The sequence below is a fragment of the Mesoplodon bidens genome (assembly GCF_964165515.1).
Source record: "Mesoplodon bidens genome assembly, chromosome: 5".
In the NCBI taxonomy this organism is placed as follows: Eukaryota; Metazoa; Chordata; class Mammalia; order Artiodactyla; family Ziphiidae; genus Mesoplodon; species Mesoplodon bidens.
In genome coordinates, this window is record NC_138161.1 from 65,979,824 (window position 1) to 66,006,104 (window position 26,281).

Below are 26,281 nucleotides of genomic sequence, written 5' to 3' on the forward strand. Positions count from 1 at the left end.
TTGAAAGAAACGTTTGTTTTGTTTAGACGTTGTTAGTGCTGTTATGACACATGGCGGCTCCAGAGGGAAGAAGGAAAGAAAAAGGAAGGGAAGAGAGGGAGGGGAGAAATTAGTTGAATAACATCAGATGATTACTTGAGCCCTCTCTCTATCTCGCAATCTCTTTGTTTCCAGATCTCTTGCCCTTTATTAGGCTTTGGACCAACTCAGTGGGAGCATTTACTTGGGCAAGTACTATCCCCGTAAATGTAGAGTCTGCAAGATATAGAAACTGAAATTAGACATGACCCTGGACACATAAATGTGTACCAGCATGCCTGTGAAGAATTGGGACAGTGGATAGACCTTTTAATGCACAAGAGCAGAATTAAGCATTAAATCATGCTAATAGAAACAAATCCAATCAAAATCAAAACAAAAGCCCTGAGTGTGTGTTCGAGGAAGCCCAGACCTATGAGGAATCCAGAAGGTGCCTCCATCTGTCAGAGCCACACATTCCAAAGTAGCAGAAATCTACTGGCTAAAAGTTTCCTGTTACTTCCGGTCTCAGAGAGGCAGGCTCAGGCAGCATCGGGCTCAGCCCACGTGAAATGCCTTCTCCCAATCACAGACCACCCTCCCCTGGTCCCAGAGGTTCAAAGGATTGGTACAGGGTAGAAAAGCACCTCAGGCCAGAGCAGTGTGCAGAGTGGGCCGGCACAGTACCAGGAGGAGGAAGAGGGGGAGAGGGCAGGTGAGTAGACCCATTCCACTGGGCAGGGAAGATAACTCATTCTTAGGGGTTGCCTTGCTTTCCTGGGAGGCAGATGAGCTGTCTGAAAGGGAGAGGGGAAGAAGTTCATTTCCTGATGAACAGAGTCTATCATTTTTTGTAATTTAGGATACTGTGACTGTTCTGTTCTCTTTAAACTGTACAAACTGTTTTCTTAACCCCTTTGATATTGTCCAGTTCTCAGAACTGAGATAAAGTTCTTCCGGGGTGTTATTCACCCATCCTGATTTGCACCTGACATTTCCACCTCTTCACAGAAAGACCAAGAAAAACCCAAGAACCCTGGGAAAACCTCTATCTCCTGATTAAATCTCAGATAGACACCTTTGAGGACCTCCAGTTTCCATGTAGAGTTAAAAAAGCAAGAGGAAAATTAGCCTAACAGAGAGAAAGTTTCTTAAACTTCTTGTCAGAAATCATTTGGTCCTGTCTACTCGTAATGGGATTTGTGAGGCAATTTACTCATGTTTCTTCTCGGCAAACAGCTCTGCTTAATAAATGTTGAAATAGGTCAACAAATTAGCTTTTATCTACACAATGTTATTTTTACACAACTTATTTTTACTCTTCACCAGTTGGTGTTTCCACCAGGATTTGCAGGTTGTATTTTTTTGTTCTAACAACATTTCTACATATAATACAGATTAAGTTTCAAATAATAATAGTATCATTTTGTTTATGTTTATGAGCTTAAAACCCCACTTATAACTAGCTTTAAAGATATCTATGACATTTTGAATTTTTATGAATTTTAATGTCTTTTTTAAAATTAAAGATGTTTATTGATCACTTTTGCCTAAATAGAATCACCAAGCATAAGAAGAACTCACTTAGATTTTATAAATAAATTTTTTAAGTTATATATATAACTTGGGTCGTATAGTTTTCAAACCTTATAAAAAAATGTTTGGCTTTTTTTTTATTAATCTTTCTCAATGAGGAGAAAATTTCCTTATGTTTCTTTCTACTACAACAGACTATTTTTGCTTTCTGCAACAATGGGCTTAAAAATCAACTCACCTATATATTTTTTAACTATCTGGAAAGAATCATAGACTTGTAAGTACACAGGGGATCTTAGACATCATCTAGTCAAGAAAAACAAATGAACACTCAGAATTTCTTTTGACCTCTCCTGCTTACATTCTTTCGAAGAGCAAACACTGATCAGCCCCAGAATATGCTTCCCCTTGATGCTGAAATCTGAGCCTCATGGCCCTGAAGGCTACCCACACCCCTGATGCGTCACTGTTCCCTAACTGGGGCAGAGACCAAATTCATGAGGAGGTATCTTAATCTCACCTGCCCCAAGGAATCTCCATGGTACTCCTGCCCTGGGGCTGGGCATCCCACTGGCATTGCCCACACCCGAGGTCCTCACTTGGCTGACAATGCCTGAGCCATTGCTTACATCTTAGTCCATGACTTCAGGTGGGTGAGTGACTCAGCTCAGTACAGCAAGCACCAGGGATCTAAAGCAGTGCTGTCTACAAAGACGGAAATGTTCTACATTCGGCTATTGAGCACTTGAAATGTGGCTAGTGCAACTCAAGGATTGAATTTTTTATTTTATTTAATTGAATTAATTTGAATTTAAATAGCTACAAGCCTCTACTAGTCACCACACTGGTCAGAGCAGGTTTAGAGCTGTAAAGCAAGAAAAACTAATGGATGCTGTGGGCCATGGGGGCCATGGCCATGGGAAAAAGCTCCTCCTTTCATCATTCCCACGGCCTCATCATACCCTAAGTGTAAGCAGACCAGCAATTGCGCTGATCTAATCTCCACAGCCATCTTTATCCCCATCTCTGAGTCATACAAGTGTCTAATCTTGTTCTGGGTTTCAGAATCTGGGCTAAGGCAATAGCCTATTATCTGTTTCATCCTCTCTTATTTCTCCTTTTTTTTTTTTCTTTTTTTTTTGTCAATCCAAATTTCACTAATAGGAGCTAAAGTGTGAGGTGTGGTTTGTGTGTTCTCTGGTCCAACAAACTTGGGTGAGGAAAAGAGGTAATGAACTTGAAAAACTGATCTCATGCTTGATGAGTGAGTCTCACTTCTTTTCCTCCTGCTTTGAAAATTGGTTTGTTTAGTGAGCAATGGTGTTTAGACCTATTCAATGTGTCTGGAAACATCAACACTGTAGGGATGAAAAATTTTTAGAAGAAAACAAACTGAATGAAGACACAAGAAAAATACATAAAGAAAACTCCAGCCTTGCAAAAATCTGTACTCCTCAAGCAAAGGAGCTCCCTGGATGTTGTGCAATTTGAATAAATCATCATGGTGCCAGGCCACTGGGCAGTCTTCCACAGGGTGGGGCTCACAGGAGCTATTCCTGTGTGTGGAAAACATTTTGAGGTGAACTGTGCACTTTCAGGCAAGGACAATGTCATCTCTGAAAGGGGACAGCTGCTACTCGATCCTCTGCCTGCTACCAATCCCATTTTTTAAAATTCACCCCATCCCATCCACTTCCTTTCTAGCCCTCCCAAATAACAACAACAAAAAAAAAGAAAAAGAAAAAAATCAAATATATATGAGGGAAGAACTGCTTTGGAATAACACAGAAAAGTTTCAGTAAACCCCATATTTGAAAAGCTCATCCATACTGGGTGCTAAAAAGGAAGGGGGGAAGGGCAGATACACCATATGATCAGGAGTCAGTCTCTACTCACAGCCCCAAGCCCCCAAATCATGGGTTAGGAAGTTCATCTGTTCATCTCTTCTCTCTCCTCAGGCCTCTTTCCCTCTCAGGGTGTCTTCCCTCTCCCTTTGGAAATACAAGAACGGTTTCTACTGAAATCATTCACAATGAGGCATTGACATTGATGGCTCATGAGGCTCACAGTGCCTCTCTTATATGTATTTGCATTTTAACCAGGAGCAAAGGAGTGATTCTTGAGTTGTGGGAATCTGGACATTAGAGTGAAGAGTGAGGAATGCTTTGAATAGAGGGTAGAAGGTTCTCACCTTGTCAACTTTGTTGACAACTTTGTTTATGTGACTCCCCTGCTGGCTAAACTTGTAAGGAAAAAGGGCAGGGCATTGGGAGTATCTCTTAATTTTAAAGAAACATAAAGGGATGTGGTATCTCCCTACCTTAAAAAGAAAAAAGATCAGCAACAAATTCAATACAAAGGACTGGTTTAAGAGTCAGGAGATCAGGACTGAAATTTTGACCCTGAAAATGACACATTGATGATCTTGGACAAGTCACTTTCCCTCCCAGAGCTTTGGTTTCCTTGTCTTCACCATGACGGAGGTGACTATGAAGCCTCTCGGTTTGCAGCCAGAGCTGATATTCAATCATGCTATGAAAGGGCACATGGTCAATAATGGCCCTGGGATAAATGACATCCTAATTTCTCCCTAATCACATACCTTCTCAGTAAGACAAAACCTACTAGGAGTGTAGTCAGTGACTTTTAAGTGTGTCACTCAGCAAGTAATTTGAAGTTTATAATTTTTGTTTCTTTACTGCAATTATTTGTCAAATGACTTTTTAAAGTGTACAGCAATCTATTCCTTTGTGGGTTCAGAATTAACTTATTAACAAACTTGGGTAAAGAAAAGAAGTAACAAAAAAAGAAAGAAAAAGAAAAACGGTAATGAGGTGTCAGGTTAGATTGCCATGGCAGAGGCCAGTAGGGAAGAAAAGCCACACACGCACACACACACACACACACACACACACACACATCCACCAAACAGGACCCAGTGTGGGCTCCCTTGGAGAGCTGTTTGCTTGGGGCAAGAGAGGTAGGTAGAGAAGGAAGGATAATTCTGGGCAAAGGTAGTTGGGGAAAGAAAACATTTTTTAGCTGAGCTTCAGAAGGTGGTAAAGAGTTCAAGAAGAAGAAATGAGAGACCACTCAGAGAAGCAGAAGAAGGTAAGTAGCTGGCCATTTGGAGCCTGGTTGGTACTGATTGAATATAAGCCGAGGAGTTTGTACTTTATCTCTTTGGTTGTCCAGCCTCCCCTCCAGGGGCCAGAAAGGGAATAAAATGATTGGGTCTGGACAAATACTGTAGATACAGGGAAAGGGAAGTCATTAGTCTGTCTCTAAGAGCTGAAAAGCCAAAAAGTTCTCAAATTTAAGTGCAACAGAGTAGGAGAGGAGAAATTTGGATTTGGAGAGATTGGTTAGCAGGAGAGAATGGGTGGACAAGTAAAGCCATCTGGCACCAGGAAGCAAAAAGGAGCCTATGGCTGAGCTTGTGGTGGAGCAGGGGCTCTGGAGGGCTCTCCTTTGAACTGAGGCTGTAGGGAGCACCTGGGTCTTTGTTGTGGCATGCTGGCTTCTCATCGCAGTGGCTTCCCTTGTTGTGGAGCACGGACTCTAGGCACGGCTTCAGTAGTTGTGGTGCGTGGGCTGTAGAGCACAGGCTTGGTAGTTGTGGCACACGGGCTTACTTGCTCCGTGGCATGTGGGATATTCCTGGACCAGGGCTTGAACCCGTGTCCCCTGCATTGGCAGCAGATTCTTAACCACTGCACCACCAGGGAAGCCCCATCATACAGTATTTGTCTTTCTCTGTCTGACTTATTTCACTTAGCATAATACCCTCCAAGTCCATCCATGTCATTGCAAATGGCAAAATTCTATCCTTTTTTATGGCTGAGTAGTATTCTATTGTGTATATATACCACATCTTTATATCCGTTCATCTGTTGATGGACACTTAGGTTGCTTCCATATCTCAGCGATTATAAATAATGCTGCTGTGAACATTGAAGTGCATTTACCTTTTTGAATTAGTGGGGCTTTTTTTTTCAGATATATACCCAGGAGTGAAATTGCTGTGTCATATGGTAGCTCTATTTTCAGTTTTTTGAGAAACCTTTCCATAGTGGCTGTACCAATTTACATTCCCAATGTGGCTCTGTTTTAAAACAAAATTAAATCACTAGTTTTAGATGCCTTCATCATTCACTATTTGCTCTGGTCTGTCTGCTTCAACAAACTGAGGCAAAGGTAAAGAAAATGAATATTGGTTGGGTAACTAATATTGTGTTAGAACTTCACACATATTCTCATGTACTTTTCATAGTAACCCTTTTAGTTAAGTATCACAATACCCATTTAGAGATAAAGCTCTACAAGATTAAGTAATTACCAAAGGCCACAAAACTTCTAAGTGGTGGAGCTAAGATTCAAACCTAGATTTGTCCAAAGCCCACCCTCTTTCTACTTCACCATACTCTAACCTGTTCTGCAATAAAGGTCTAGGCAAATAATTCACTCATATATTCTTCTCATTCAAATATACATTTTAAAAATTTACTTCATCTGCCTTTTTACTGAGTAAAATAATTTATTGAGTGCCTACCACATGTAAAGCGCTGTGCCACTTTGGACTGAAAAAGACAAATAAAACAGGGTCCCAGGGCCTTCTTCTGCTTTGGAAACTCTTGCAGTAAAGTGCAGGAAGCCCTTCATAGGTTGATACCAGGAGGAAATAACGTACAAGGGGAGCAGAACAGAGTCCTCTCTGAGTAATTTCTGTGTCAGGGGGGAAGTAGCCCCAGTACAGAGGAGGAACCTCAAGGGTCATCTCTGCATCACCTCATAGTCTGGACCAGAGGCTCCAGAGCTGGCCAAAGCCTAGGTATGAGGCCCAATGGCAGTGTTAACTGTTCAGGAATGCTGGTGCAATGTGCAGAGGGCCCCTGCCATAGGGACCTGCTCTTTGGTACCTGACTCTGGCCATACCCCAAGCACAACTGGGAAGCTTTTTTCCCTCTCCCAAAGAGCTTCCCCCCCCGTCCCCCGGCCAATGAATCCTTCCATGGAAAATAAAAAGGGGCACAGATGGGAGATGGGTAAGGCTTTCAGCGCCCTCCAAAAGAGCAGCCCTTGAGTAGGGAACAGGAGGAAGGTGAAAGAGGTTGCTTCACCTCAACCTAGACGCCTTTGGCTGTGGTATCAGTAACCATTAAAACCTCCCTCCTAGGCCCCAGGGGTCACTGGTACATAAAGCAAAGCCACAGCCCAGTAGCCTGCCCTTCCTAAATATTCCTCTAGTTATTATTCATAATTTCTCATGCTTGTAAATGATCTTGGTGTTTACCAATCACTTCGACATCTTTTATCTCAGTGATCACAACAATCCCATCAACAAGTTGTGTTTTACCCATTTTATAAATGAGGAAATAGACACTGAGTGGCATTGCCAAGGTTATACTGTAAGGACTGGGCAAGACTGGGTTTGAACCTTGGCTTTCTAACACCAAGTCCAGTGTAGGACATTAAGTGACACTGTTAGACCACAGCTAGTAGACCACCCTGCGAGCTGCCAGAAGCCTACACTTGGCTGTCTAACTGCCACCCCTCTTGACGTTTGTGGCTGTTTGGGGGATGCAATAAATATTTTAGGTCTTCTAGACAACAACCTAGTCAACTACAAGTGGCCGAGGAGAGGCTATGAAATGCTGGCTCTCACATTAACCTGCACAGTTGTACCTCTTCTAAGAATTTTGTTCCCAAGGGGTGCGTGAGAAAGCTGCAGGTCTGGGATACATCTAGACAGATTTTCTGGAACAACGTGTGGGTGCAGCTCTGGGTTTGGGGCAAATGTGCAAATATGAGTGCAGTGTTGAGGGGCTAAGGAGGCAAGAACTTAGAGAAGTGAGTGAAGAGAGGCCCAGTGATTCTGACCTTTGCAAAGGCAGGATCACCTGAGCAGGGAAAAGTGGTACCTACTCTCTCTGCTCTGGAGTTGGTGAGGAAAGAAGCCAGGTGTTTCTTTTTCTACTGAAAGTATTAGCCATATGGCAGGTCTTTACAAACTGCAGTGTTAACTAAATGATCTGGGTTTGAGTCTCCGCTTTTGCATTATCTAGCAACGTGCCCTGGGCAAAGCAATTAATCCCTTTAAGCCTCATTTTCTGCATCTGCAGAATGGCAAGAAAACAGATTCTCCCCTAGATCCTCCAGTAGGAGGACAGCTCTGCTGACACCTGGATCTTAGCCCCATGGGACTCATTTCATGCTTCTGACCACCAGAACTGTAAGATAATTCCCTGTGTGTTGTTTGAAGTCACTAAGTTTGTGGTAATCTGTTATAACAGCAATAAGAAACCAGGACAGATTTTGGTAAAAATACCCATCTCTTAGGTCTGTTGAGAGGATGAACACAGAGTGCCAGCATGTGCTGAGGACATTAAATGACAGCTTTCACCATCACTTTATTTTGTGCCATTATCTAAGTTATTACGCACCCCTGAAGGAGGAGGAGAAGGAACGCATAGTGGAAAAGGAGAAACATCTAGTGAGCAGCCGCTTCAGCATTCTGTGCCCATCCACACACTCCTGCCTTCCTAAATCAGATGCCCCTCCCTGGCATCTCCTACCTCATGCTTGTCTAGATTTCTTCACTTTACTCTCCTTTTTCCTCAAACCAAGTTCCCACCTGTCTCCTTCCTTCTTTTTTCCCACTCTGGTCTGCCTTTCCCCACCCTAATTCTGACTTGCAATTCTCCCACAGAGTATTCATATGTCTCTTCCCCTTTTTAAAAGCTCTGTGTGGCAGAGTCATCTTTGGGAAAGTATGCATCCTTACGGGATACATTTGGGTCACTGGGGCCAGCTCTCTTGTTCAGGGTCCTGTCAGCTCCTTCTGGACCAATAAAGCCCTCTTTCTTTGGTGACCTACCTGCCTTCTTCCTTTTTCTCTGTAGCCCTACGTTCCTCCTTTATTCTACAGTGTACAGTCATTTTTGTTGCGCATCCATGTTGCTACAATCACACTTTAAATTCCTTGAAAGAACAAATTGTCTTCTTTCTGTTCTTTAAGCCCAGCTAATGACCGTAAATAGGCTGCTATCTGCAAATGGGTCCTAATTGGTACTGGGTGATAATGGGGCTGCTTTTGGCCTCTTTTGCCCTTTACTCTCTCTATGTACTCGTGTTGTCTGAACTTCTACCTTTCATGGCCTATTTATCTGTGTCTCTAGTTTAGACAGTAACCCAACTGGTCAGGAGCAGTATCTGTGCATTCCAGTGAGGAACTTTATAATGTGGCTGATCCAGCTACGTGAGTAAGGTTCCCCTTTGGGGGAGGTTGTGTGTTAACTCCTTTGGGGCGCTCAGGCTCCACTCTGTCTAGTGTGCAACAATCTCGGGAAAGAATGAATGACATTTCTAAGCCTGAAAGGACATTTCCAAGCGGAAAGAAATGAATGGCATTTCTAAGCAGAAGCTACGGCAGAGGGATCTTGTAACAATGGCCCCATTTCTTCTATTCACTTGGCAAACACTGATGGAGTACACCACGTGCCCAGTTCCGGGCCAGAAAACACTCATAAATTTCAACTCCAGTTCCCACCACTGCCCAGGTGAACAGGTAAGGGAAAATATTTAGAGATGTTTAAGATTACTTGGAAGGTTGTGAATACTTACTTTAGAGTGTAACAATGAAGTTACAATTTAGCAAGGTCTGAGTCGAATAGAAGGCTTCCCTCCCACGCACACCGGGACCTCAGCCAAACTGGCTAGTGTGTTATCTCCTGGGCTCCTTACTCTTCTAAGCCTCTACTCCCTGACCTTTCCTTTTCTTCTACCTGGAATGTCACCCCCATCTTCCTCCCACTCCCACCCACCTCTTCTTGACCCATCAAAACCATACATACTCTGCACACCTGACCTCTTCCCTCCTCAGAACTCCCACGGTACTTAGGGTCTTATTAGACGCATTATAATGATTTGGGAACACAGCTTCCCTACTAAAGCCTGAAATTCTAGAATACAACAATCTCTCTTACATATCCTTTACGGTACGCGGGCCTCTCGCTGTTGTGGCCTCTCCTGTTGCGGAGCACAGGCTCCGGACGCGCAGGCTCAGAGGCCATGGCTCACGGGCTCAGCCGCTCCACGGCATGTGGGATCTTCCCGGACCGGGGCACGAACCCATGTCCCCTGCATCGGCAGGCAGACTCTCAACCACTGCACCACCAGGGAAGTCCTCTCTTACATATCTTTGTATCCCTCAAAATGCAAGTTGTGTCATATAACCCATTTTGATTTAGAGCCTGAGTGCATGAAGTGGATAGTTAATTTAATTAACAAAACACTGAGAGATGTGGATGACTTATCTCAAGGTAATTCAAGTGCAAAGGCCAAAATAATTCACCCAAACACTTACCCTGTATTCCTTCCAGAGAATCCTCAGGGAGGGAGAGACCCACTTTTTAAAGTGCCAGACACAGCGCTAAGCCTTGTAAATAATTTCTGGGAGCCAGCATGGGCTGGGGAGAAGCACTTGGGCTCTGGAGTCACGCAGACCAAGACCTCCAGCCCAGCTCTTCCACTTACTGGTTGTATGACCCCAGGGAACTTAATTTACCAATTTAAGCTTTAGTTGCCTCATCTGCAAACTGGAGCCTCCTCACCCTTTTTCTTCTTCTACCTAATTAGGTTATGAGAATGACCTGTGTGTATGTAAATTACCTAGTAGAGTGGCACAGAGAAAGAACTAATGTTAGCCCCTCTTTCTCTCCTCGCCCCCCCGTTATGTGACAGGGTATTTTTCATTTGCCAACTATATTTGAAGATAACACTACATTCTGAAAATGATGGGTTTTAACCGCTGCCCAGAGTCCGTATGGGAACCAGTTGCCCACTCTGCCCATAGGTTTATCCTTTGGGCTTCCGTTTGCCATGACCAAGGGCAGGAAGAGCCATACCAGGGACCTTCAGTGTGTTTCATCACCACCTCCGGTCTGCTCTCGGTGACTATGGGTCCTCAGTTCATCACTCAGAAGGATGCAGTCTGTATGTTCCATACCCTAAAGAACTCCTGAAAGCTGGTGGTCAGACTCAGGCTGGCTTTACTTTTTTTTTTTTTTCTCCTTTATAAAATTACTGTGATCACTGAACTGAATAACCAAACTTCTCCCATGGCTAAATGATCACATTGGTTTGGGTGCTCTGGAACACGAGAAGGCGGTGCACAGTGGTGTGACTTAGTTCTGCTATGGAACTCGCAGCAGCAGTCTTTATCCTCTGCTCCTAATGAGTTGTGATCTTCTCAGCTGTGTCCTCAGCTTGTGGGAAACTGTGAAGATGGCCAAAGATGACTCCACTGTTCGTGGCTTCCAGGGCCTGCTGATTTTTGGAAATGTGATTATTGGTGTAAGTAATGAGTATTTTCCAGGAAATTCTGCTCTTCCTGTAATTATGATTTTAGATCAATCAAAAGTGAGAGTTTAAAGGGAAATGATATAATGACTCCTTCCCTACATCTTTTCTTCCTTTTAAGCAGTGTGTTAGTAAAACAGGCTAACTAGAAGTTAACTATATAAATAATCCTATATAACTATGTAATATATCAAAAGACCATGTGGGGAAAAAAAGAGAGATTTCCTTCCCAACTTTAAAACACAAGAATCTAAAAGCAGCCGTGCTAACCACAGTCAGTGTCCAAGCACTCTCAACACACACGCTTTGGTGTGTCTTTCCTATCCCTCCTTGGTTTGATTTCCACAGCCTCCACTGTTAAGGTTGTCGGGGACAGATGTTTGCATCTTCCTGTGCTGGTCACACGGAGGGGCCAGTACTGGGATGTAAGAGTAACTCAGAGGCCAGGCTGCGTGGGCACAGTGTGGTGAGAGCACTTAGGAGTCAGGATTGCTGGCTCTGGGCCCAGCCCTGACTATGACTCTGCGTGACTCTGGACAGCTCATTGCTTTTCAGGGCCAAGATCCTTCGTCTATGAAATCCAGGGGGCAGGAAAGATAACCACCAAGGTTCCTTCCAGCTCTAACATTCCATGGTTCTCTGGCACAGAGAACATGACCAGGACCAGTTTTAATATTACAATCCAGGAATTTGGACAGTGGGCAGTGGGAATGGGAGTGAGAGATTATCTTCATACAAGAAGTCATTGTTTGAGTGGTTCATGCCCCAGGGGTTTTACAGATGGTCTGAAATTGTCTGGGTCTCCTCCCAAAGAGCGAGAAGATAGAGCGAAATGTGGAAGGAGGCATGAAACCAATACGTAGGATGGAAGGAGCTGTTTGATTTCCTGGCAATGAGGAGTTTAAGTCAGTGGCTTAAAGCCTATGCAGGGGACAGAGTTAATCTCTCTTACCACCACGCCCCTACTCCTCTATCCCTTTCCCAGAGCTGCTCTCATGGCCGCCGGCCTGACAGAACCCCCTCTGCCCCCAGATGTGCGGCATCGCCCTGACTGCAGAGTGCATCTTCTTTGTATCCGACCAACACAGCCTCTACCCACTGCTTGAAGCCACTGACAATGATGACATCTACGGGGCAGCCTGGATTGGCATGTTTGTCGGCATCTGCCTCTTCTGCCTGTCTGTCCTGGGCATTGTAGGCATCATGAAGTCCAACAGGAAACTTCTTCTGGTGGTAAGGCCTTAAAACTCTCTACACTTCTCTCCTGGACCAATTTTGATGGATTGTTTCTTCTTCCCTGAGCACAGTGCTTTGGTCTTCAGTGGGGTAGGTGGGAGCACAGAGTGCCAGGTGAGGAGGGAGTAGAGAGGAAGACCCTCCCTGCCGTGAAGATTACCCAAGTGGGGTCACAGATGCTCTCTTCTATTGGAAGTCCAGAAGGGTCCAGCACAGAGAAGCTGAAGGGGAGACACCTGGGCGTCACCTGTTGAGTATTTTCCAGATCTTTGCTTCTCTGACTAGTGTCTGCATGGGCCGAACAGATACAGCCAGGAGCTACACAGGCCAAAGGAGAGACAGTGAGAACTCGATAATTAGACTTTTTCTCTTGAGAGTAAGTAGTTTAAACTATTGTTTTAATAGTAATCAAGTGTTGATATATTAGGATATAAATCACAAAATATGCACGAATTTTTCAGAGAAAGCATGAGCTTTTGTAGACATTTTTGAGCTCAAGGCTGATGATGCTGTGGGATGGCCTACACTTCCCATTTCATGCATTCCCTCTGCTTTTTAGGGACCCTAGAAACCCATGATGGGCAACATGTAGAGAACAGCTGCAGCTCCCACCTGCCTGTGGAGGCTCTAACTCTGTGCACCCTTAGGGAGGCTTCTGCCCCAAACCTCAGACAGCAGGTTGTGCCCTGCCTTTGCAGATGGGAGCAAATTTGCAGCCAGCCGGGCTAAGAACCCTCGGTGTTGGGTCTAAACTTCTACTCCCTTCCCCCGTGCTCAGGACAGCAGTTTCTCGCCCTGTAATGGGGCCCCATCCCCACTCCCACCTGAAATAACTCTCCTAGCCAAAGGCTGCAGGACCTGAGTTCCACCTTCATGGAACGAGTCCAGCAAGCTAAGGTGCTTGTTGGTTGGCTTTTCCTGTGAACTAACATCATCCTGGTACCTAGGGAATGTAGAATGTTTACATTCTCTGGGTCTTTAGTGTGAGTTAGTTCAGGGCAAAAGAACCCACGTTTTCAGGGTGGGGTTAAGGAATGCAGGGAAAGGTAAAGGAGAGGCAGGTGTCCTTAGAGACGAGCTTCAGCTGCATCCCAGCCTCACTCTGGGCCAGTCATGAGTGTCTCACACAGCCGGGAACATCCTTCACCATGCCTGGCAAAGAGACGGAGCAGCGCGCCCTCCACGAGGCTGGAGGAGAGAACACCTACACCCTGTGCTTCCTTTCTGGAGCGTCTCTAAGGGGCTTCTGAGCCTCTTTAAAGGGAGCCAGCAAAGCTCTCGACAAAGAGCAAGGCAGCCGCTCATACAGAAGGGGGCAATGTTCTGAGGCCTCTGAAGGGGCTCCTGCTGTTAACTGAGAGTTAACAGTAGCCAAAGTCTTTTTCTGGGCGGAATGGTTAGGGCAGCAGAGGGTGCCGCTCTGAGAACCGCCCCTGCCGAGGGAGGGAGATCCGTTTGCCCTGCGCTCCTCCGCTAACACGGCCGCAGCGCCCCTTCCGCAGAAGAACCCAAGCCCCATAAGCGTATGTGCAAGGCTGAGGACAACAAAGACAGGACTCTTGCAAATAGTCCCCGTCCCAGCTTCGGAGAACATTTGTCCTTCAGATATTTGCCAGCCATAAACAGGGGCAGTGTGTTGTGGAGCCATCACGTGTTCATGCGCACCCTACCACACACACACACACACACACACACAGCAACAAAACACACGATGCGCTGTTTCACTCAACTGACCTGATGCAACTGGAGTGGGAGTGCATGAGAGAAGATGCCGGTGAAGAGCTGTGTACCTGGAGGCTGCCTTCTCCTCTCCGATAAGACTGGACGTCGCCAAGAGGGAAGACGGATTTTTATTTATTTATTTATTTATTTATTTATTTATTTTGTGGTACGCGGGCCTCTCACTGTTGCGGCCTCTCCCGTTGCGGAGCACAGGCTCCGGACGCGCAGACTCAGCGTCCATGGCTCACGGGCCCAGCCGCTCCACGGCATGTGGGATCCTCCCAGACCGGGGCACGAACCCATGTCCCCTGCATCGGCAGGCAGACTCTCAACCACTGCGCCACCAGGGAAGCCCGAAGACAGATATTAAACGCAGCCCTATTCATCTTTGACCTCGGTAATCCTCAATTCTCAGTAAACCATAAAGAAAATGTCTCCCAATGAGAGGGGAGTTATGGGGCTCTACATAGTGTGTAATACACTGATTCTCTTGCCAGCCATTGGACGAACACACACACACACCAGTTCATTCTCTTTTATGTTTTCCCCAGTTAAAATGGAAATGCAGGGTACTGAACTGAGAAAGCTTTGTATTCAATAGTCGGTTGTTCTCTGGGGAAAGGAGAAGAGTTGATCTGATTAGCACCTAGCACCAAGTCTGGCTCTAAGCAGCTGATCAAGAGGGTTTGTTGAATAATTATGTAAATGATCAGATAATTATATTTAGGTGAATGTGCTGCAGAAAACCTAACAGTTATTTGTAAAAACAAAACAAAACAAAAAACTCTGTTTGGAGGTAGATGTAATTCTTGTATTCCATTTGTTTCCCTTCCAGTATTTCATTCTGATGTTTATTGTATACGGCTTTGAAGTGGCATCTTGTATCACAGCAGCAACACAACGAGACTTTGTGAGTACAACCTCAAAAGACAGAGCAGAAATGACCATATGAATCGTCATTACCATCATAACACTATAATAACTGACACATATTAAGCCCTTACCCTATGCCAGGCATTGTAATATGCATATTAATAATAAATATATAATTTTTCTCCTCATAGTAACCCTATGAAATAGGTATTCATTTTTTTTTTTTTTTTTTTTTTTTTGCGGTATGCGGGCCTCTCACTGTTGTGGCCCCTCCCGTTGCGGAGCACAGGCTCCGGACGCGCAGGCTCAGCGGCCATGGCTCACGGGCCCAGCCGCTCCGCGGCATATGGGATCCTCCCAGACCGGGGCACGAACCCGTATCCCCTGCATTGGCAGGCGGACTCTCAACCACTGCGCCACCAGGGAGGCCCAGGTATTCATTTTATAAATAAAAATAAAATGAGACTTAAAAAATAAAGTAACGTCCAAGGTTACGCAGCTGGTAAGTGAAAGTGGGATCCTGAATCCAGGCCGTGTGATTCCCAGGGCCCAAGCTTGCACCGCCATGCTCTTCACTACTCTGCCACAGCCACTGGCCTTCCACTGGGATGAGCAGTAATCCACCATATCTGAGACATCCTCCCATTCAGCATCCTGCTTTCTCTCCTTTTTTCCATTCCCTGGCCTAGGCCACCCCACAATGCCTGTCTACCCATATCTCATTGGAATTTCTTTGGAGATGGGGGTCTTCTCCCTACAGGGGGGACTTCGGCCACCCAGAGCAGCCTTACTCCCACCCCCAGCCCTACTCAGTGACTCTGAGCTCAGTTTTACTCCAGGAGACAATGTTCAGGGACCCCAGCAACATGCCGAGCAAATCACTTTGCCTCCTTGAGGATTATTGTGCTAACTCTTCCTCTTGTGTTGCCTCCTCCCATAATAGTTCACACCCAACCTCTTCCTGAAGCAGATGCTGGAGAGGTACCAAAACAACAGTCCTCCAAACAATGATGACCAGTGGAAAAACCATGGAGTCACCAAGACCTGGGACAGGCTCATGCTCCAGGTAATGCCTGCAGTCCTGGGGAGATGCCATTTGGTACCTAAACCAGTATCCAAGGGCATATGGATGGTTAGGAATGAAGTTAAAGTGTGGGGACCACTGCCTCCAAGGGGGCTTCCTTCACAAAGAGACTTGACATAGGCAAGTTCCTCTATTCTTCTCATTTACTGGCAGGGACTAAGGGGTGTACACATGACTCAGTGGGACCCCTAGATCTATATTTTATTTTAAGCCATGATGTTGATTAGCTTCCATTTATAGGAGTAATGACATAGGTAAAGAAATTTAGTAAAGAAATTTAGATTAATCACACACTCTGCCTCTTAGAACTCAAGCATCACTTAACATTAAAAAAATGTTGCCTCCACCCCACAATGAACTCAAGTGGCAATTATTGTCTGTTTTGCTTATTTAGTACCTTTTCACACCTGTGAGCTAGTCCTGTTAGGGACCAGAGGCTATGACTTGATTTGATCACCTGTTTTTCTCTACTGGCAATCGTAACCTTATATCCACATTTACCTCAAATACCATCAAAGTACAAGTCTTGGGCTTCCCTGGTGGCGCAGTGGTTGAGAGTCCGCCTGCCGATGCAGGGGACACGGGTTCGTGCCCCGGTCCGGGAAGATCCCACGTGCCACGGAGCGGCTGGGCCCGTGGGCCATGGCCACTGAGCCTGCGTGTCCGGAGCCTGTGCTCCACAACGGGAGAGGCCACAACAGTGAAAGGCCCATGTACCGCAAAAAAAAAAAAAAAAATACAAGTCTTTCAGAATACCCACTCTCACCCCTACACTGCCATAAGTATGTGAATTCTTATCCCTGCATAAGCCCTCGTGTGACCCAACTCTCCCACGCCCCCCCACACCCTCCCCACCCAACCACCTATGTTTGCCAGTCCATCATCAGCAAAGCCCCTTATAGCCTCCACCCCTTCTTTGAACTCTCTCTTTACCTTCTGTCTTCTAAAGTTTCCTTCATTTAGTCTAATATTCCTGTTCTATAGTTTTTTAGCCCATTAGGACCTCCAATCTATTGGCCACTTTTTCACTTCCTATCACTCTTCTAAGTCAAGTATTTTTTTTCCCACTATGTTAGCAAAGAACTAAGCTTTTCAAATGAAAATGTGAATGCTCACACATTTGAAAATCCACTTACCAACTTTTTAAAGCCCAGTCTGAAATAAGTCTGATTCAGACTTAACCATTTCCCCCCAAAATGCTCAGGTCAAATTACAGAATGATTATTTTCTTTGGTGAGATATTTTCCATAATCCAGTGGCAAAACAGGACATGCTTTTAAGATAGTTGCTTTATCACCAAGTTTGCTGAATATATTTATCTTAAAAGTTGAGAGATGCTGTAGTTTTTATTTCTTCCCTTGAAACATTTTAGCAGAATTTATAAAATGGAAGGAAAGTGATGTGAATTGTGTTTTATCCCCTATCCTCAATTCTATCCAGAGTAATATGAGATATGTGTTAAGTGATCTTCCTTTCCTATGTAGAGGCATAACCATGTGCCACTAGGTTTTGGTTATTTTTTCCAGTTTATTTTCCCCCATTATAAAAATAATACATAATTGCTCCAGAAAATGTTAAAAATACAGAAAAGTAAAACAAAAAGAATTACTCATATTTCTTCACCACAAAAATTTTAATTTTCTGATTCTCAATTTGCTCATATGTAACATGAGAATAATTATAACTCTCTCACATTATTGTATCAAGATATTAGTACTAATAATGAGTAACATTTTTTAAGGGTTTACTATGGGCCAGGCATTGTGCTAAACATGTTAAATAAACGTATTGATTAATTTATTCCTCACACAGCTCTGTGAGGTAGGTATTATATTTGTCCCAATTCAGTTAAGGAAAATGAGGCTTAGAAAGTTTAACTTGTCAAAGGCTACAGAGCTCATTAATGGCTAGTAAGGTAATAAATGTAAAAATATTTTGCAAACTCTACAATGTAATACCTTAAAAGCACCTTCAGCTCTCATTAGGGGATTTTTAGTAAACGTAAAATACAGTATAATTTCCATATCTTGTTTCTCCATGAAGTCTCAGTTGCCACCTTGATGGCTCTAGCAAGGATTATGGAAGAGTATTTTGTTTCTCTCATATACTGACAGGACAACTGCTGTGGTGTAAATGGACCATCAGACTGGCAGAAATACACCTCTGCTTTCCGGACTGAGAATAATGATGCCGACTACCCCTGGCCTCGTCAGTGCTGTGTTATGAACAACCTTAAAGAACCTCTCAACCTGGAGGCCTGCAAACTAGGGGTACCTGGCTACTATCACAATCAGGTGAGTCCTTGCTTCTCCCAAGACCTGCCAGGAGGTTTTTCTGCTCTTTATGAAGAAAATACTGGTTAACTGTAGGTAATGGTCTCTCACTAAGGAATTCTGCATCCTTTTTCCTAAACCTCATGTTAACTATTTCCTTCTCTGTTAGTAAAATGTAAGTGCTAATCTAGGGCTGATCTGGGAAAATTCACATTTTAATAAATGAACAGAACGCGAGAATTGCAATAGCAGTATCCAATTTTGTTTAAATGAACACTATTTGTATAATGTATCGAATTAGTATTTTGAAAAATATTTATATCAAAGATTTGCTCTATTTTTGCAAAATGTAAATTGAAAGGGATGATATACAAAAGGAATGTTTTGCCAGTTCCAAAGCAATGGCAATTGCTGAGGGTAGATGCAGTAATGGTACACCCATCTGCCTCATTCAGTGGTAATGTAGGATAGTCTTAATAAAATATTAGATTGGTGATTTGGGTAGAAGCTAATTCACATACAAGTGGTTTTTGAAAAAGTGTTTCCAGCCTGATGAGAATGATATGATGATCATGAAAACAAACATCAATTGAGTACTTATCAAATGCCAGACACTGCTCCAAGTACAATATAGATATTAATTCATTTAAGGCTCAGTGGGTAGTGCCACTTTGATCCTTATTTTACAGAAGAGGAACTGAGATACAGAGATGCTAATAATTGCCTTGCCCAAGGTCATGCAGCTGGTAAGTGGAAGAGTCAGGATTCAAATGCTAGCAGCCTGGCTCCAGAGCCCAGACTCTAAGCCAAGAAAGAACTTGGTAATAATCCCAAAAAGCCCTGAAGAGAATCCTCATACACTTGAAGTCAGCCTCTGAAATGCTTACACTGCTGTGCATTACCACTTTGAGGAAAGCTAGTTGTGTGCCAGTACATTAAATAATTGAGAAATGCCAGACTCTTTGGTCTTGCAGGAAATAATACAAAATGCATTTTCAGAATGAATGACACGGCACTGCTGGTCATCATGCCACCCCTGGAAGGGTGGCTGGACTAGGATTGGTTGCATTAATCCAGAAAATGACATGGGAGTGATATAGATTATTTTGCAGAGTTGTTCAGAGCAACCCTCATTTAGCCTTTTAGCAACATTGTTTTGGTATCATTTCAATTAGTTATATTCAGACTGCTAAAAAAATTAAATTTATTGCCTATAATCACAATATGCAATATAACAATCACTTTGAGGAATGATAAACTGTTTTTAACATTTCAACCTTGGAACTAGTCCATGCAGACGTATCTTGACTGGATTGTAATTCCATACAAACTGTATCATATCTTTGAAAGAGAGCAAAAAGGATGTTTGCCATCAGATGGTTTATTTCACAGCCACACTATTTTCCCGCACACATAGAACATTCTAGTAATAAGGGACACTTTTGTCACACCCTCCCTAACAGTCCTTGGCCTCACCACCTCCTCTACCCACTAGCTATACCACAACTACAAAGTCATGTCACTGAGCAGTACTCCCACACCAAATTCCTGCATCTTGAAATTCCTCTCTGTCCCTCACTTCCTGTGCTCCTACTTTCTCAATCTCACTCATTCTTCACCCCTGACATAATCTCTTATTTACTCATCCTTCCTGCTTCTCCCTACCCTGGTCTCCCAGATTCCCACACACCACCATTCTCTCCGAGTTACAGGTCCTGCTAATTCTCCTATAATAATCCTTTTCTACAAAGCAAAGTATGCCACCCCAGTACCTCATATACTTTACTTCTATTATTGCAGTTGATACCTTGAAATATAATTATTTGTTTGCAAGCCTATTTTTTCTATGAGTCTCCTTGAGGACCATGCATCCTTCAATTCTGTATCTTCAGTACTTAGCATAATGCCTGGCACAAAGCAGGCATCAATAAATGTTTGGTGGGTGGGCAAATGAAGAGGTGAATTTTTCACATCCACATTGTAGCTTTGTGAGATCTGCAAAGCACAAAGAAAGGCTAACAAAATTAGGGAAGTTGTCACAAGTGTAGTAATAATAGAAACCCACCAAATGTCACATAGCATGTCAGACGCAAATATATACGTTCTTACATCATGGTTCATCTGCCCCCAAAATGCTGTGTGCAAATTCTGATCACTACACCTCAAGAGCATTATGATGGAACTCAGGAAGATCAAGGTAAGCACCACTACAACGAGAAAAAAGCATCATGAAAGGCACTAAATGAGAAGAGGTGAAAAACTGGGGCTTTTGTCTGTGAGCTTCATGAGGGCAACACCCATTTCTGCCTTGTCACAGCTGAATGCCCTGCCCAGCGCCTGGCACCTGGCATAAGTGGGTTTTCATACATATTATTGGACAAATGACCACTTCCCAGGATTGTTAGGGGGATCAAATGAGTGATGGATATAGGAGTGTTTGTGAACCATCAAGTGTGTCACAAATAATATCATTGTAATTGTTACTTCTTATCACATTCCATTCATCCTAATCAGGTGCCTGCTTTGTGCCAGGCACTTGTTCTGAGTTCTAGAGATTCAACAATGAACAAGATAAAATCCCTGCCCTCGTAGAGCTTGCACTGTAGTATGGGAGACAGACCACAAACAAGTTACCAAACCAATACACAATAAATTCCAGGTAGTGATAAGTGCCATGAGCAGAAATAAAGCAGGATATAGAAAATGATGGAGGGAAAGGTATTTTTCTCTATGGTTGTCAGGAAAGGCTTTATTAAGATGATATTTGCACAGAGTTCTGAATTAAGTGAGGAAAGGAGACCCTCACTTAAAAAAGATTGAAGAAGAGAGTTCTGAAAAAAGGAAGCAGCAAGTGCAAAGGCCCTGAGGTGGAGGCCCTTAGCTTTTTGGAGGAACATCCAGGCAATCCGTATGGCTAGGCTGGAACAAGTGAAGGAAGAGTAGGAGGCAAGCATGAATCTAGATTTTGTAGGGCCTGAAGCTTACCAGATTTGTCGGGAGGGGTTCTCCTCAGGAAAAACAGTTTAAACTGCACATGCAAAACTAGGTACAGGACTTTGAAATGGTCTTGCAAGGAAGCAGCCCTGAGCCCAGGCTCATTAGCTTTGCAGTGAAACAACCTCCTCTGGTGGCGGCTGTGGTCACAGAGAGAGGCAGGGCCGTATCATACAGCACCTCGTAGCCATTGTGAAGACTTAGAATTTCATATTAAGGGTGGTGGGAAACCTTCAGAGGGTCTTGAGAAGGGAGGTGAAGTGATCTGACATGTTTTACAAGGACCCCTCTGGCACTGTACAAAGACTAGTAGGGCACTGTGGGTGGGCTCGGGCCTCAGAGAAACCAGCCAGGAGGAGATTGTAGGAATCCTGAAGTGAGGCCGTGGTGGACCAAGGTGTAGCAGGAAGTAATAAGTGTTTGGATTTGAGATATATTTTAAACCCAAAAGTGTTTGCTTAAGAGAAAAACAGTTAAGGAACAATTCCAAGATTTTTCATTTGAGCATCTAGGTGAGTGGGGGAGTCAGGTAGATGGAGAGGTGTAAATGGGGGAGAAATCAAGGCGTATATAGCAAAGGCAGGACTTGCAAGTGGATGAACCAGGGACGGGGGCAGGGTTAGAAAGGATAGAACTTCAAGTGGCTACCTGGAGACCCTGGGCGGGGCCTAGACTTCAAGGTCAGCCTTTCTAAAACATTTCTCTCTGGATCTCAGTGTTCATAAAACCAGCCTGGTCATGGCATGTCCTAGGCATTCCTGTGATTCCAAGGGCTTTAGTGGAGGTCGCTCAGATGGCAGGTCTAGCCCATACGTGTGTATCACTCCAGTACTTTGCATAGAGACTAGAACAGAATGTGCTACGTATAAAACTTACCAGATTATGGCATGCATGAATGAATGACCCGATGAATAAAGAATGATTCACTCTCTCTCACGCACCCCGTGGCTCTTCTAGAATCCTATAAAGATATGTTGAAATATGATGTCAAATGAGAATTTAGAAAGCATGGTATAGGAGGAGTTCCTTTAATGATTAAAAAATAAAGCCTCTAATTTTCACTAACTGGAAGCACTTTTATTGAAAAACAAATCAAAAAGTGACCCTGCGCTCAAACAGATCACCAATAAAATCTTTGGGGAGAGGAAAAAAACTCAAATTTTATTAAGAATACTTTACATTGCCACATATTCAACATGAGAAAAATGTTATGCTAAAATAGCAGCACCTCAGTTAGTTAGATTGAATGAACAAAACACAGATAAATATGATATAGAATAGTTCTTCATCAGGATTATTCCTATTTCTTCAGTACAGCACAGTTAATACCTAGTTGTCCACAGGAATGTAGAAATAGCCTGGTTATGTTAAACTGGATTTTGGGGTGGCATTGATTCAAATCAGCTTCCCACCCATCTCTTACATCTTTTTTCTGGTCCCTTTCATGTGGATATGGAATCGCCCACTCCTCCAGGGCTGCTATGAACTGATCTCTGGACCAATGAACCGACATGCCTGGGGGGTTGCGTGGTTTGGATTTGCCATTCTCTGTTGGACTGTGAGTATTTCCCATCACATGTTCCATTTCTGGGAGGATAGTGATAAGGAGAGACCTTGAGATTGCCCCTGGTTAACCCAAGCACACTAGACTGAGTAGAAACAAAAGCTCAGACCTGAAGGCTAGTCAGGAAGCTGCTGGCACCAGGGCAAGGACAGCGGATTCCCTTGGGAGGTAGGGTGTGAACTTCCCCTACCAACCAGATCCTCCTCTGGCTGACTGGGATGCACTTGTGTGCTCCCCCATCTCTCCAGATCTCATAAATTCATTTCAAGTAGATATCAAAGACTGTCATCTCTCTAGATGCCTCCTCTAACCTGCCTCCCTCCTTCCAAAGAGCTGCCTTCCCCAGTCTCACCTTGTCCTTCTGACCACTTTATGTGATACACATGTAGCAAGAGGGTAGAATGGTAGGTCTCAGCCCTGAATGCACATTTAAACCTCATGGGGGAGCTTGGGGGACAAAAGCATACCTGAATCCCAACCTCTGAGATTCAGATTTCAGTTGATCTAGGTGCAGGACCCAGGTCTTTTTTTTAATTTTCCAGATGATTCTAACTTGTTGTCAGGATTAAGAGCCACTGCATTCAGGAAGCAGTCCCAAACTTTTGGTTTCAGAACTCTTTTACACTCTCTCAAATATTACTGAGGACTCCCAAAAGCTGTTGTCTATGGAGGGCTGTATCTATAGATATTTACCCTGTTGGAAATTAACACAGAATTTTTAAAAACACGTGTTAATTCATATAAAATAACAATAACAAACTAATTACATTACTATTAACAATATATTTCTGTGGGAAAAAAGCGACTATTTTCCCGAACAAAAAGATATGAGAAAAGTGGCAGTATTTTTTTTTTACATTTTTGAAAATCTCTTCAATGTCTGGCTTTAATAGAAGACAGCTGGCTTCTCATATTTCATCTTCATATAATCTGTTATAATATGTTGCTTAGGTTGAAGGATTTGAAAGAAATCCATCCTACACACTGATATGTAGTTGAAAAAACAGAAGTGTTTTGGTAGCCTTATCTAAAAATAATTGTGAATATTCTCCTTTGGTACTACACAAAACTTGCTAAGTAGTAGTTTCTTAAAGGTTAGTTGCAATATGAAATCTGAAACTTCATCAAAGAACTTTTAGGACTCTGTTACATTAAAATACATTACATTAGTTTGTCTTGCGGTTTGCATAAATTTTTTACCCATTCGTGATTCTAGAACATCATGCATTGGTCATTTGGGAAAATATTGGTTCACTGTGTGACAGGATGGACTCAGAGTCACCTCTGCCCCTGTGATGATGCTTAAGGCAAGATCATTCTTAAAAATCCAGTGTCACCTAAGCCTGAACAAAACTCATATCATTTTTCCGCAAGTACCAGATGTTTCTAAAACAATTCCTTATTTATTTCCCTTTTCCTTTATATTCTAGTTTTGGGTTCTCCTGGGTACCATGTTCTACTGGAGCAGAATTGAATATTAAGAATAAGTGTAACCACCATACCACTCCCCACAGTGACTCTGGATTTGGTGCTGGAACTCCTAATATTCCACCTCTGTGCTCCCCGGGAAATTATGCATTCTTCCTCAAATTGCGAAGTCAGTTGGTGTGGAGTTTCTTTAGGCTCTTTAGGCTCTCAGACTCCTGAAATTCTCACCACTAGTGATTTCACCCTGATCTAGGATTCTGCAACATTGTTATAGACCATAGGAAAGGGAGAGTTTAGGATAGCAGATAATAACTATTCCCATCTCTGTTTATTTTTAATTTGGGGGCACAAAGACATTCACAGGAGCCTGTCTTATCACAGCAAGCCAAGTCTGTATTTGGACAGCAAATCTGCCTGTATTTCTCTCCGCTTTCTAAAAGAAACCGTCAAAGGCTTTCATTCATCTCAGTATTGTCCACGTGAGAGAACTAAGGAAAAGATTGCTGAAATATATCTTTTGCCTTTGTTCTATGGTGGCTCCCATCTACAGAGACTCAAGTGATTCTCTTAATGCCACCTTGGGGTCCTTTTATTCTCCAGGACAGTGCCCGATCTTGAGCTTACAATGGTTGAAGTTTCCTCTCAGACATTGCAGAGTGATAGGCGTTAGTAACCTCAGTTCTCCCGCTAATTAAAAGTATGTGGACTCTGGGGGACAAAGGAGGGAACTGTTATATATTTCCCAATCTCATCCCATCCGAAAGCCCCTTTCAAATAAGGGAGAAGAAAGCCGGCTGTAAGATAGGTGATTTATGGTGATTTCTTTTACTGTCAAAATATTTCTCTTCTGATCTACGTTTCCTTTTGCGATCCTGAAGGAAGTTCTTATAACAACATTTGTCTAGTCTTATAAATAAAGAGGGCTTTTAAATATGTTCACTTTCTTTTCTTTTTACCAGTGTCATATTGGTCATATATGAGGCTAGCAAAATGGGTGTTCCAACAGAAGAGCTTAGTAGGCTCACGGGAATTAAAATTTAGGAGATGGAAAATGCAGTCAGGTGTGACTTCCCTCTGGATGCCGGGTAACCCTGCTGTACAGTTGAACGATTGGAACTTCCAAGTTTACTTTTTGCTCCTGCTGCCCTTTGCCCGGAAGCGGGGATGCAGTTGCTGCTCCTCAGATCCTTTCCCCCTGCATCTCTGACTCCAACTGCTCAACTGTGTCCCCTAGGAAGGAAATGTACCTGTCACTTAAGGGTCCCACTCGCAGCTGACTCAGTCACATGGAGTAGCGCACTCCCAGGCCTCGACCCAGGATCCTGTGCCTCAGTCTGAGCCCCGGGGCAGGGAGGGATGAGGGGGAGGGCGCTTTAGCCTGCACCTGGGCGGTAAAGCTGGGGGCAGCAGCAGGATCCCTGATTCCCAGGACAGGGAGCCAAAGGCTCCTGCTCTGACACACGACCAGCTTGCCCCTCCCCTGCCTCGCTTGCCTCTCCAGGACAGAGCTTGGGGTGTCAAGATAAATGACACCTGCACTTGGCTGAGAAGGTTCTCTCTGTGGTCTTTTTGAAGAGAGGAGGAGGAGGAAAGAGCTTACTCTGGGCAAAGCTTTGAAGCGCCTCTCTCCCTTCTCTCTGTCCATCCTGTCTCATGTGTTCTGGTGCCTTTTTCTTCTGCTGCTCACTGGATTTTCCAGTGCCCTCATGCGTGAGCAAATGCTGTCCCAGACCCACTCCTGCCTTCCCCCTCCAAGGCTTCGGAGCTTCAAAATTCTCTCTCCCTACAAGATTCCATTCTCCTTGTGACTTGATCTCAGCTAGGTTAAGGGAAAGCCTTCTTGCAAGCTAATTCATACTAAAGGGTGAGTGACAGCTAGTCCCCACTCTCTTAATCTTCTCTGCAGATATTTCCTTAATAACTGAAATTGATCTCAGTTGGCGGAATCCAGTGCAACAGTGGGAGCAGGAAAGAGCTATTGTGGAGGAAGATGGCCCACCTGCTGCTCGTTAAATCTTACCACCTGCCTTCTCTACCACGAAGTAACTAGAAAGACAACGGGTCTTCAACTGGTCATTACCGTCCGCCCCCTCTCCAGCTAGCTTCCTACAAAATAAGACCCTGAACCCAGGTACTCACTATGTCCAGCCCCCAGCAGTTGGGGAGGACACACCTTTCAGCTGACACAGACCC

The 26,281-nt window shown here is 43.9% G+C and overlaps 1 protein-coding gene across 1 annotated transcript; it reads left to right on the forward strand.

Moving 5' to 3' along the window:
• The first annotated feature begins 702 nt into the window (after positions 1-702).
• UPK1B (uroplakin 1B) lies at positions 703-24,651 on the forward strand. The gene is made up of 8 exons (XM_081235310.1): positions 703-733; positions 10,809-10,908; positions 11,947-12,147; positions 14,708-14,782; positions 15,689-15,811; positions 17,944-18,123; positions 22,571-22,654; positions 24,091-24,651. Exons 2-8 carry the CDS (start codon positions 10,840-10,842, stop codon positions 24,139-24,141), a joined length of 783 nt encoding a protein of 260 aa, XP_081091436.1. The 5' UTR covers positions 703-733; positions 10,809-10,839; the 3' UTR covers positions 24,142-24,651.
• Positions 24,652-26,281: the final 1,630 nt, after the last annotated feature.